This window comes from Callospermophilus lateralis, chromosome 9 (genome assembly GCF_048772815.1).
Source record: "Callospermophilus lateralis isolate mCalLat2 chromosome 9, mCalLat2.hap1, whole genome shotgun sequence".
NCBI classification, from domain to species: domain Eukaryota; kingdom Metazoa; phylum Chordata; class Mammalia; order Rodentia; family Sciuridae; genus Callospermophilus; species Callospermophilus lateralis.
Window position 1 is genome coordinate 6122760 of NC_135313.1, and position 13701 is coordinate 6136460.

Below are 13701 nucleotides of genomic sequence, written 5' to 3' on the forward strand. Positions count from 1 at the left end.
CTAGGAATGCAGAGGCCTGGTTCTCCTGTTTCCTCTCCACAGCAACTTCTCTGCTCTCTTGTTCTGGATCTTTCTTCTTTCCTAGAGAAATAGCTCTTACTGTCTGTCTTACTAGCCTGAGAAGGAATCCCTCAATTCCCTTCTCTGGAGACCCTCACACAGTGACCTGCTATGCAGGGTGAGGTGCTCATCTGCCATGTTCCCTGCATAAAATCACGAGAGGGCACAGCTGCTGGCTGAGGAGTCAGACGTGAAGAGTGTCTAGTGGAGCCAGCTGCTGCTCTATTCTCAGCAAGGGCAGCTGCCGTGCACATTTCCAGCCAACGCCACGTACCCTGGCAGGGGCAGCAGGTTCCTGGCTCTGGACCCTTCTCCCACCCTGCACTCAGTATTGTCTCTTCCTTGCCCTCCTCCACTGCAGTGGTGCTGTGGGAGAGACCCCAGGGCCAGGGTGCAGCTGTCCTGCCAGGAGGGCCTCACACAGCCCCTGGGGCAGGTCCTAACACACAGTCTGCCCAGGGGCCCACGGGGTGTCTGCTCGACTCCACTCCTGCCACGAATCCACACTAGAGTCCCCATGAGGCCCAAGGAGGGCTGCACCTGTAACATTCTCGATTTGGTGCAAAACTGAGCAAAAGATGTGACACAGACCAAGCAACACCTCACTGTGGTTTTGAACAAAACAAAAGACATCTTCAAATACAGCTAGAAGAATCCCTGGCTTCAGGTGGCAAAGGCATGGCTCCTTCAGACCAAGGTCCCACAGTGAGGACCACACACGATGGCAAATATGAAATGGTGACATGGAAAGAAACACGGTGAGAAGCCTCGGCAGGCCCCGGAGAGCAGCACGGGTGGGAACTAAAGGGGCAGAGGGCGCACAGGGACAGAAGCCTGCTTCCACTAGGCACTGCAGGGGCCACACCGAGCCCCTACATCTCTTTCTGAGAGCCCAGTTGACCCCACCGCACCAGAGGCATGGAGATACCAGGGTTTGGGGAGCGTGCCACCCCAGCAAGCAGGCCACTGAGAGGGGGCAGCACGAGGCTGGCCCCCTGGGACTGCAAACACAGGACCCAGAACCTGGGGCTTCAAACAGCACCCCTATTCTCTGGGTATCCTGGAAGCTAGAATTACAACCAGGGTGTCAGCTGGGGTTGCTCATTCTCCCACAAGGCTCTGGGGGGATCCTGCCTGCTGCTTTGAGCAGGTGGAGTCTGCCCAAGGCTCTCCTTAGCTTGTACTGTACTCTTCCACCTCCTTGCCTGCTCTTGTCACCTTCCTCCAGCCCCATGTCTTTACATGGCTTTCCTTTGGTGTCTCCCTGTCCCTGTGGCCAAATGTCCTTCTGTCAAGGACTTTGGTCATACTGCATTAGGACCTGCCCTGCTCACCTCCTTCAACTTGACTACTCTGTACAGACCCCATCCCCAGATAAGGCCACACCCAGAGGCTCTGGGGGTAAGGACTACAATATCCTCATGGAGCAAGCTGAGCTTTGCCTGCTCAGCTGGAGCCTGACCTTCATCCTAAAGGCCAAGGCAGGCACAGAAGGAGGTGTGGCCCAGCCACATTTGTGCTCTCTTAAGTATCCGTCCCCCAAAAGGGTGGACAACAATCTAGGGCAGTCAGCACGAACCCAGTGAGTCCTCTTTGAGGCCACTGTGCAGAGGGTAGGGCAGGTGTCGGGGTGCAGATGGTCAGAGACACAACCCATGTGAGAGGCAGCAGATGGAGGTGTCCACCAGGGGGCGTGCAGAGCGCAGGGCAACAGAGGAGCCTGGGATGAGAAGGCAGGGCTGCCACACACAACACAAATTGTGGGCCTCCTGACCATCACTATGACTGCATGCAGATGAAACTCCACGAAGACAGTCTCTACTCTCTGGTTGCCAAAGCTGCATCAGGGATGCCTAGGCTGAGAGGACGTGTTGGGTGGCTGAGAAAGAACCCGGGAAGCTATGAGGTAATGGCGCGGTCCATTTGTTGAATGTGATGGTGTGTGCGCAGGTCCAGACAGTTGTTACAAATTACAAGGGCACAATGAAGTGGCACATTTGTAAGCATCACCTCCTAATGTGCCTCAACATAAACTGAGCCCACTCCATGCCATTCCAAGAGAACAAATTTCCTCAGCTGATAAAGACCAGACCTACTGTACAACCACCTACTTGAGCCAAGGCACATGAGCAGCAAAAGACCTACATGTATAATATTCCCTCACGCTGTGCTCTGGTTTTGGACTTTCAAGTTTTATTTACATGTGTCACAACACAAAATAATCAGCTCAGAGTGAACAGCAAAGAGATTTCCACTCCTAATGCTTATAAGCCCCAAATGATTCCCGTAAGAGCTGACAAATCCCCCTTTCTTCTGGAAAATCTCATGGAGTTTCCACCTCATTTTCTTAAAAGAAACTCAGGTTACCACACAGAGAGAGCCATATACTAACAGGGTTATAGTAAGAGCTACTGATGGGAAATTGGATATTTAAGTAGGAAACATCTTTAATTGGGCTAATTCCCATGGATCAATCATTTCCTGTCTCTCCCCAGGGACTGCCCCTCATCTAGACTCTCAAGTGCACAGAAGGTGAGCACACACTCCCAGCTAGGACAGAGCATGGGACCCGGCCTCCACCACTCAGCACTCCCCACTCTCTGGGCCACAGTGATTGGTTCAGAGGAGGACATGTGACTTAATCAGAACCAATGAGATGCAGGACTTGTACTAGGATCCAGGCAACAGAATTCAGGCCAGAGTCCCTGCCATTCAGCTATCTTGATCCTGGAGGGCTGTCATCTCCACGAAGCAGAGATGAGCAATGGAGAAAAATGGGTGCTGGTGATGTGATTTGATTCCTGAAGCAGCAAGTCACTCCCAACAGACACACCAACATTGTTCCACTATGTGAACCAATAAAATCCCTTGAGGCAGAAAGTCTTGCCAGAACTTCCTTGCGTCAAGAATACTGCGGGCTTTGGTGCACTCACAATTTTGATGTTACTACATTAAAGAAATGTATGCCCCACAACAGAGCAGCTCCACACTTAAGTACACACACTAGAGAAACCCAGCACGCCTGCATCAGAGTGTAAGACAATGTTCACTCTACTATTGTCCTCAGCAATTAAAAGCAGAGCACAACACAGTGTCCATCAACATAGAATGGATAAATACAATTGTGGTGTATTCACACCATTCAGTACTGAAAATACACAGACCACAAGCTGCAAGAACACTCATCAACACAAGCCTCTCAAACATAAGGTTGAACAAAGGAAACAAGACAAACTGTATGTATGCTTCTATTTGTACAAAGTACCAGAACATGTCAAGTGCATCTCTCTTCTTGAGAGCACATACTTAGTGGATAAACTGCAAGAAAAAGCAAGAAGTAATCATCACAGAAGGCAGAGAACAGATGGAAAGTGGGTATGAGGGAGAAATGGTACCCAGGGCACACGTCAGCTCACGATTAGAGTGGAGAGGCTGAAGGCTATGAAACCCAGAGAAGAGTGCCTTCAGGATCCCTCTGCTGTGTTGCAAAGTTGCGCCCCTGATGATGAGACTCTGTCCAACATGGGCAGCCATCCTGGGACTGGGAGAGCATCTCCTCACAAATCCTAGGCTTCTCTGGATTCCTTGGCCCCTTTGTGGGTACTAAAGCTGCTTTGCCTCCTTGTTCTCGCATTGCATCAGCTGGTATTGAGCAAAGCCTCTTGCTTCATCAAGGAGTCACAGCTCCAGTTAGACAGGTGCTAGGAGTCCTGCCTTGAGACTTCTGGCTGTCCAATCCAAGTCATTGCTACTGGTGCCTGGTATTCAGGCTCACCATCCTACCACCCTGATGTTTCAGGATCCCCTGGTCAGGGAGAGGAAGGAGGCATGGGTGGAGGATGAAGCCACAGGTGTTGGAGCAGGACAGAGCAACAAAACTGATTCCCCACATTCACTTAGCACCTCCTTGGGTCCACTTCTCATCTCCACTCCTAGCCTAAGCTTTGAAAACCACAAGAAATCTTGCTTCACAGCTGGAAAACCATCAGCAACATGGACACCCTCAACTCCCCAGCCTCTAATGAGACTTCAACGGTCATTTGCTTTGACCGAGTGTACTACAGCCAAAGACCCATACAGAGTTTCAAATGATCAGTACTCTTGGCCATGGCTCTTATGAAATGATCAGTACTCTTGGCCACGGCTCTTATGAAATGATCAGTACTCTTGGCCACGGCTCTTATGAAATGATCAGTACTCTTGGCCACGGCTCTTATGAAATGATCAGTACTCTTGGCCACGGCTCTTATGAAATGATCAGTACTCTTGGCCACGGCTCTTATGAAATGATCAGTACTCTTGGCCATGGCTCTTATGAAATGATCAGTACTCTTGGCCACGGCTCTTATGAAATGATCAGTACTTTGGCCACGGCTCTTATGAAAAAGATGATGTAACCAGGATGCTTCCTTCAGGGTCACTGGCTCCATCAGTCCAAAGGAAACTATCTGCACATCCCATGGCACATGCAACACCCTTCAGGTTATACAAGGCCGCAGCCCCGGTTCTCTTACTGTGCCCACTCTACTTATGCCTCTGTCAGGGACAGTTTCACAGACACACCATCAGTGCAGGCACATTGCATTCCACATTTGGGAGGGCTTTGTGTTTTGATTAATACTATCTCTAAGCTGAAATTCTTTAGTTTTGAAAAGAAATTCTTTCTTCACATTTGACACTGTGACACAAAAAATATGGCACTGATCAATTGCAGACCTACCTGCTCAAGTCATTGATAGGTACCAATGTAATGGTGAACTTGTTCAAGATAGTTGTGTGTTGGGAGCTGACACATAGGAGCCGAGCGCCCCCTAGCTTTGAGAGATGGAAACGTGGAGACTGGCTTCCCTGACCCAGAAGCAGGTGGATCCCCATCTCTGCCCTACAGGGAACACAACTTTGGGAGAGAGCATTATCCAATGGGAGTGGGCTTCCCCTTGTAACATTACCTCTCTGCCTTAAATGGATGGAGTATTCTTTCAAAGAGCCTCCCCCAACAAAACCAGGGTTCGAGGTGTTCGCCTCTCTCCTTCTTGCCGGCCTTGCTCCCTTGTGTGAGCTGGGTCAGAGGAGCCATCACAGAACCCAAAGAAAAAGGTATTTTCTCTGTCTTTGTGTGATTATTTCGTGCCAGCCCAGTCCACCTAGAGGGACCCTGACTGGTTTAGTTTTGTGTCATGATAGTTGTGACTGTTATCTCAAAGCTCTGATTGCAGCAAAGACTTCGGGCTTCCCAGAGCTGTCAGTTCACATTCCTCTCCCTTCACAGCTTCTCACAGACCTACCAGCCATTTCTCTGTCTTACCACAAGCAATATTACCAGCTTCTCTCCATAACTCAAGGTAACCTCCCCTCTCCCGATTCCCTTCCTTTCTTTGTTTTTTTGCAGAGCTGGGAATGGAACCAAGGGCCTTGCACATGTTGGGAAACTGCTCTACAGGCCAGCTTCTCCACTCCTCATTTCTGGAAAACCACTTATTCTCCATTATTTTGCCTAATGTGCAGCAGCTAAAAATCATGCAGTGCTGAAGGATAAGGTGTGAGCCACCTCAGTACCAAGTCTCTGAGGACTATCACTCAAAACACAAGCAAACCAAAGGCAAACCCCTGCTTGAGAGTCCAACAGAAAGAGTCAAAACATGAGAGTATTCCTTGCCAGCATAACAGACTGACAAGTAATACTAAGGAAATCCTTCAGGTGGGAAACAAGCAACGTCATTCAGTAGTTTCAACCCACCCACAGGAACATAAAAGCAGTAATAATTGTAATCACTTTACTATAAAAGACAATATGAATGCACATTCCTTCCCCTTTGTTCTCCTAATTGATCTTCCAAACAATTCCAGAACTCAGTCTATTTGTGATTGCAATAGGGGCCCTATAGCAAGCATGAAAGTCATAACTTTAGCAATAATGCTACCAAGGAGGCAGGTGAAAGCAAATATGATTTGGGTTAAGAAATGACACCAGGGCTAAACATGATCCAAAAGAACAAGTGAAGAGAACCAGGAATGATATAAAAGACAGCGAATGTAACAAACTCTATCAACATGTTCTTGTTCTACTTCTCCAGATTCATTACAACATGCACATTAATGTAAATAGTAAGACAATGCAAGATGGGTCATCTTAAATCAGAAATGGGTACTGGAGTTAAAATGTTCAGATAAGTGAAAGAACCACTCAGAAAATAACTACAAAAAATAATGGGAAAATGTCATTAATGGTATTAAAAAGCTATACTAGAACAATATTCACTTAGTGCAAAGAAAGCAGTGGGGAGAACCAGAACAGCGAGGAAAAGAGTGCGGGTGGGTATCCATGAAGAAAAGGAAACTGGCAGACATAAACCACTTATATGAATAACAGCATTAAACATAAATGTGTTAAACAACACAACCAAAAGACAAAGCTGGCCATTTGGTAGAAAATCTCAAACATGACAAGACATGTTTGAGATTCAAAACCAAGAAAACATAGATTTAAAAAAAAATAATATATGCATGGTAAAATAGTAGGGGGAAAGATCATGAAAAATCAACCATAAAATAGTGGAGTGGCTAATATTTTTTTAAAAATAGACTTCTAAACAAAAAACACTACTACATGTAAGAGGGCCACTGGATAATAATAAAAGTCTCCATCCAAGCACAATAATCTAAACACAAATCAAGCAGAAGAATAACAGAGCACAGAGGAATTGTTCCACAGCACAACTGAGAACATCCACAAAACCAAAGTAGTGGGAAAAGTACAAACTTGACCAAACCTTCTGCTAGGGCAGGAAAGAGAAGACAGAAGCCTTCAATAAGTCAAATCAGGCCTGAAAGAGGGAATGTTACACCAAGCATACTGAAACAAAAACGTTCTAGAATTGAACAATCTGACCCATCATTGCCCATAAATTAGACAGCAGATCCTATGGGAAAGTTCTAGGAAGAATCAAACTACTGAGACTGCTCCAAGAAGAAACCCCAAAACTGAATAGGTCTACAGCCACTGTAATGATTGAATACATAATTCTAGAACTTCCCACCAAGAAAAGCCCAGGACCTGACACCTTCACAAGGAAATTCTATCACATATGCAAAGAATGGACCCCAATTCTTCACAGCCTGATCTGCATGATGGGAAAGTAGGGAGCACCTCCAGCTCGTCCCCCAAGTCCAGGGAAACACTGACACCAACCAGACAAAACCTTCACAACAAGACAAAACTTGCAGTAGCTTTTCTGCATGCAGATGCAGAAGTCCTGAAAGAAATACTATTGAACTAAATCCAGTAACATGTAAAAAGCATGGTAAGTGGGATTGTCCCAGGAATACAAGGTGGCCTTGACACCTGGAATCAATTCACTTCCTGTCACTACCACATCACAGAAGAAAGGAAAGAACATGCCACGTGTTCATCTCAGTAGACACAGAAAACACATTTGACAAAATGCAACATCACACGTCTGACAGCAATACTCGACAAACTAGGAGTACATGGCCATGTTGTCAACCTAGCTGGGGTCTCAGCAGACCTCCAGGCCCACTGCCACAGCAGACTGCACACTGTCCTCATCAGATCAGGAACAAGAACAGGAGGACTGCAGGCTCCTTTCAGGGTCTCACTGGAGACTCCACCAAGCAATTAGGCAGCAAAAGAGAAAAAAGCCTCCAGACTTCAAAGGCACTAGCAGAGCCACCTCAGTAGGGACACAACTTGACCTTCCATTTACACCCTCAATCTTGCTGAGAATTCAGCTAAAACCTTTGAACAAATGAACACATTCAGCAAGAGTCCAGAGCAATACACAAAAGTCAACTACTTCTCCTTACACCAGCAATGAGCAATCCAAAATTAAAAGAAAGAACACAAGTTGATGTAAAGCACCATCGGAAGAAATAAATTCCTTAGGAATGATTTATATTTATACTAAAAAGGACAGAATAGTGTTAAAAGATACTAAAGAAGACGTAATTACTCAGAAAGACACCCCAGTACATGAATCAGGCTATTTACTTATCTTGTTGTGTTACGATGGCCATATTTCTCAAAGAGACCTACAAATTTGACATGATTCTTATCAAAACGCATGAGGTTCTTTTTAATTGGCAAACAAATCCTAAGAGTCTCAAACTTTAAAGGACCCAGCATAGCCCAAACAACCTTGAACATGAATGGCAAGTGTGGGAGATTCACACTTCCCAATTACAACTTGACTATAAAGCTAGAGAACTTTAAGGGTGTGGTCTTCCTTTCAGGGCCCGATGAAAGTTCTGTACCAGATGGTGGTACACAACGGTGTGTGTACTGATGCCTGTGGGAAGCCATTCTCACGTGATTGGGCACCTCCCGGATTGGGTGTGAGGCATTCTGGCCAAACTGTGTCGGAGCTATCCCTACCCTCTCCAGGTGCGAGAGCCTGTCCGTGTGGGGGTGTGACTGACCACTGACCCTGAGGCCAATCACTGACCCTGACCTTGGAATGCTGCCCCCCTCAACCTTCATTGGATGGAATTTTCCCCTGAATTTCTTGTCCCCCAATAAAAGGTCACTCCCTGGCGTGCTCTCTCTCTCTCTCCTGCTAGCCCTGATTAAGCCTTGCTGCCCCACCGGGTGGTTCGAGGTGAGAGCCAGAGAGGTGAGAGCTGTCTCGGACCTGGTCATAGAAAAAGGTAATTGAGTCTGTGTGTTTTATTTTGATCTCACTAGTTAACTTCTATGCCATGAACCTCTTTAATGATACCAGCGTGCTAGTCGCCTGGTGGAATGCCACCAAACTCTACACTTGAGAATGGTAAATCTTGGTTATGTGTATTTTATCACAATAAAAAAATGGCACCAACACCTGGAAGAACAATCTGGTCACACCCCAAAAGTAGAAACATGCAGCGAGCGCACAATCCAGAAATTCCACACTTAGCAGCACACCCAACAGAATGGAAAACACATGTCCACACAAAACCTGCCCACAAGTGTTCACGGCAGTTGGCTCCTAGTGGCCAGAACGTGGAAGCAACCAAAACTCCTTCAGCACACAAGCAGATTTAGAAGGGTGGCACACCATGGCCCTGAAGGTTATGGGCAATAAAAACCTGTGCTCCCCACAGCCGAGCCCGACACTTATGCTGGGGGAAGCCAAACACAAGTGTGCATTTTCGTTCCTGTGAAGAGCAGAAGAAGCAAATCCATGGGTCACAGGGGTCAGGAGCCAAGGAGGAGTGACTGGTGACAGTCAAGGTGCTTCTTGAGGGGCATGCCTGAAAGTGCTTAGGTTGACAGAGTATGCCCTAATCTGAGAATGTAAAACCAACAAACTATACACATTAAATGAGTGAATTGCAGAGTCCGTGAATCACTCTCAAAAGTTCTTTCTGAAAACCATTTAAAATAAAAAGAGCTCAGACAACACCCCAAGGCATGAGGAATACAACTTTCAAAGCCAACTCTTCGTGGCATTATGTAAATTGTTAGCCAACTTTCTGGGTTTTGCATGTTCATGTCCAGCACTTTGTAACAACCCAAATGCGTTCCAGCTCTTAGTCTCTTACATGATAACTTATTAACAGAAACACTGCTGCCAAAACCCTCCACGTCTGATAACCTCCAAAAGAACTAGTCATAAAGATAAACGGGGGATGTTGAAAGAAAAGCCAGACTTTACAGACACTGGCCTACATCATGAACATTAAAAAGTGCCTGTTAACGATGACTTGCACTTTGGGATTCTGTGCCCCTGGCTTGCCAGGAATCCACCTTGGGCTCAATCAGGACATGCTGAGATGTCAGCCTGCAAAAGTGTCTCCTGTAAAGTCTGGTCCTCACAATCGCCTTGATGCAGAGAGTCAGTGAAACACACTTGGCATTTATTTAGAGTGGACATTCCCAAAGATTGACATTTTTCTCTGCCATTTCCCCCTGGGTGTCGAAAGAGACCCTAATGGAGAACCACAATTGACAAGACTGTGGAACACAAGAGGAAGAACTTCCTGTTGGTACGGAACCAGGCTCCAAGGAAGAGAGGGCCAGAGCCACCAGACCCCTGTCCCTCTGCAAAGCACGGTCACATGCTGTGTGGGGCACATGGATCCTCAGCAGCCCTGTGAAGGGCTGAGACTCACACAGTCAGCGCCATTTTCAGAGGGCTTCCCAGTAGCCATGGCCACAGGTCACCTCTAGCTCAGGGCCCAGGGGCAAAACAGAGGACAGAACTGGGAGGATGGTTTTGACCTGCACCTGTCCCTCTGTTTGGATGGGAACATTCCTAAGCCTCCTGCAATGGTGGTGTGACTGTCCCCAGATAACCTAACTGAGCGTGCCTCTTCCTGTTAACACACAATGCAGCAGGTGTTATAGAAGTGTGGAGGGGTCCTTGGGACCTCTGGGAGACTGGCTCTTGGATGAACAATGCATTGAAAAGGAACATTCTGGGGTGAAAGACAGGCGGGGGCTGACTCCTTTCAGAGGGTAACTATGTGTATTTTTTTTACTTTTATTTCTGTACTTGGTTCGAACCTGGGGCTCTCAAGCACTGAGCTACATCCCCACCCATTTTTGGGTTTTCATTTTGAGACAGGGACTTCTTACTTTGCTGATGGCCTCACAAAGTTGCTAAGGCTGGCTTTGAACTTGCCATCCTCCTGCCTCAAACTCCAAGTCACTGTGATTACAGGTGTGTGCCATCACGCCCAGGATTGATTACATTTGTGAGAAAGTCTCCCAGATGATTATTTTCCCAGGTTACTCTGGGTCCTACCTCAGGAGGGCATCTACAAACACTGGCCTTAGTCCATGACACCTCTCCCACAAAGGCCAGTAAGGATGCAGGGCCACACACAGCTCTGCCACGCATCCTCCATGGTTATGAATATCCCTTTAACACTACAAACCCTGCTTAGCTGTGGGCCATTGTAAAGAGGCCTCTGGACAGATGTGGCCCACAGGTCACCTCTAGCTCAGGGCCCAGGGGAAAACCAGAGGACAGAATTGGGAGGATGGTTTTGACCTGCACCTGGGTCAAGCCTTCCCCTCTGTTTGGATGGGAACATTCCTAAGCCTCCTGCAATGGTTGTGAGACTGTCCCCAGACAACCTAACTGAGCGTGCCTCTTCCTGTGGCCAGGCAAGGCTTCACTCAATTGCTCCCCCTCACCTGGGCCCCAGGCCTTCCTGTCCTGCTACCGACACCTGGCTTCCCCTTCCCACCACCATCCTGACAACCCTGCCCAGCGAGACTGAGGGACAGGGACAGAACCTGCCCACAAGACACAGGGCAATCCACGAGGAACCAAACCACCAACCTGGGACAGGACACCATGCTTCTTGCAGTTGGTCCCTCCAATGAAGACCATGTTGGGCATGGCTGGCCTGGGGAACTCCAGCACAAAGTCGTACCTCAGCAGCCACACGGGGTCCTTTTGATACAAGGCAGACAGGCGCACTTCTCTCCCGAGCAGGCCTGAGGCGAGCTCCTCGTACTTTGAATACAGACAGTGAAACAGATAGCTCTCCAAGAAGTTAACCAGGAAGTTGGCCACGCGTTGGGGAAACGTCATGTGGGCTGAGAACTGAGTGTAGCACCTGGGGATGTAAGACACGGGGTTCGGGCTTCCGCCCAAAGCGTGCTCCAAGGAACATGGGAAGCCCCTGAAGAGGTACACAGAGGGCAGACCCAGGTACTCGGCCAGGATCACACCACAGGGCAGGGCCGGGTCTGTGAAAAGGGCATCGAACTTGCTCCCCTTGAGGAAACTCAGGGTGCCGGAGTCCTGCAGGAGGCTCTGGCAGTTGAGGAAGTACATGTCGATGACAACCATGTTATTCCTGTACTCTGTCTGCGCAGCCGTCAGGAAGGATCTCTCAGCAAAGTGCTGATTCCCAAAAGAGCGGTAGCGGCCCTCCATCTCCTCCTGGCCATAGGGCACCGGGTACACTCTCCTTCTGTAGTGTGTCGATTCCTTCAGAAGCAAATTGATCTCTGGCACCACCACCACGATGTCATGGCCCCGGTCACTGAGAAGCTCAACTATGTCCTTCATACTAAGCCAGTGGCTTCCATCCTGAGGAACCACCAGCAGCCTGTCACCTACAACTGTGCCCCAAAGAGCTATGAAGAAAAGCCCTGCAGAGACTCTCTGAACCGCGGGAAAGAGGACAGACATCCCAGGAGAAGCAAAGGAACAACAGTGAACTCTCTGTGAGTCCTGACCCCCGGGGCTCCCAGCCATTCTCCCTCAGCCAACCGGTGGCTTTCACAGACTGCCTGCTTCTCCCTGGCTCTGAATCCTGCCTTTGAAACAAAAGAAGTGAAATTAATATTTAACTATAAGTAATCAAACCGCTAACTCACACCACTCACAAGCCTGCCAGCCATCACCTGAGAGTCTAGCCTTCCTTGAATCTTTGTTTCTGCTAAAATTCCTTTCCCTCTCTAAGAGGGCCACCTGGAGAGAGCTCTGTGGGCCTGTGGCCCTCTGACCTCAGCTGCCTTCCCAGTCGTCCCCAGGGAGGAAGACCTGTCCATGCTCTCCCCCTCTCTTGACAACTTTTCTCAGATCAGAAAGGAAACATTAGTTGAACAGATGACAAATTCAAGGTTGCAAACAACACAGTAGCACCGTCCCCTCCCCTGACATTCAGCTCCTCAGAGGGATTGCTGGAGAAAAGGTGCACTGCAGGAAGCCAAGCTGCACTAGGAGAACCTGAGGCCGCCCTCCCCAAGTGCCTCAGGTGAGCCTGTGCTGCTAGGGGTTTTCTTTTATATGCAGCCCAAAATAGCCCTGAAGGATGGATGCTCTAAGAACATCTCCACTGAAGTGCAGCTGAGCACAGGTCCCCGGGGAAGCCAGGCAGCTGGCCTGGGTGCTTCCCTCTCAGCGGCCACATCTACTTAGGGGAGGTTGCATCAGGATCTCTCCCAGGCCTGATGCAAGAGTTATCTAAGTTAATTCTTCTGTGTGCCAGAGGACAGGTCCCAAAGAGGCCCTCTCTAGGGCTGTGATCAGGCATCTGGTCTCAATATGACATGAACTGAGGGCCATTCCGGTGGCCCAAGTAGCTCTGCAAAATTCTCAATCAATAGAAGACCTTGGCTTGCCTTAGGGAAGAGGAGGGAAGTATAGGAAGGGGGGAAGAGACAGAAGAGCAGGTAGAAAAATCGACAAGGGAGAAAATGTGGAAATATAAATGGTGGCAGGATAGCACTTGGAGGTTTGTCATCCAACAAGTTGAAACAAGGAAACCAAAAACTGGTGGCTTACAGCATACCAGAGATAGGGTGGCCTGCACAATAGAAATGTATTGTCACCCAGCTCTGGAGGCTGGACATCTGAGACCAACATTACCACAGGGTTTGCCCCTTCTCAGTCTGGAATGGACAATCTATGTGGACATCTCCCTGAGCCTATGGGGACTGCTAGCAGTCTTTGGTGTCCTTTGCTTTCTGGAAGCATCACCTGACCTCTACCTATATCTTCACATGCTCTTCCATGTGTGTGTCTCTGTGCCCAAATTTTCCTATTTTTATCCTTATCTATCTGGTCAGGAACCACAGCAACAGCCTAATTTTGACTAGTTCCATCTGCAAAATGACTCTATGTCCAAATAAGGTCACATTCTGAGGGGCTGTGTGTCAGGACTTCAACATATCTTGTA

At 48.2% G+C, this 13701-nt stretch overlaps 1 protein-coding gene across 1 annotated transcript; it reads right to left on the minus strand.

Annotated features, from left to right (window-relative positions):
• Positions 1 to 9096: 9096 nt before the first annotated feature.
• Positions 9097 to 12209, minus strand: LOC143407242 (UDP-glucuronosyltransferase 1A6-like). Its single transcript, XM_077110274.1, has 2 exons — positions 11349 to 12209; positions 9097 to 9213 (listed from the first exon to the last, which is right to left on the minus strand). Exons 1-2 carry the CDS (start codon positions 12207 to 12209, stop codon positions 9097 to 9099), a joined length of 978 nt encoding a protein of 325 aa, XP_076966389.1.
• Between the last annotated feature and the right edge of the window lie 1492 nt (positions 12210 to 13701).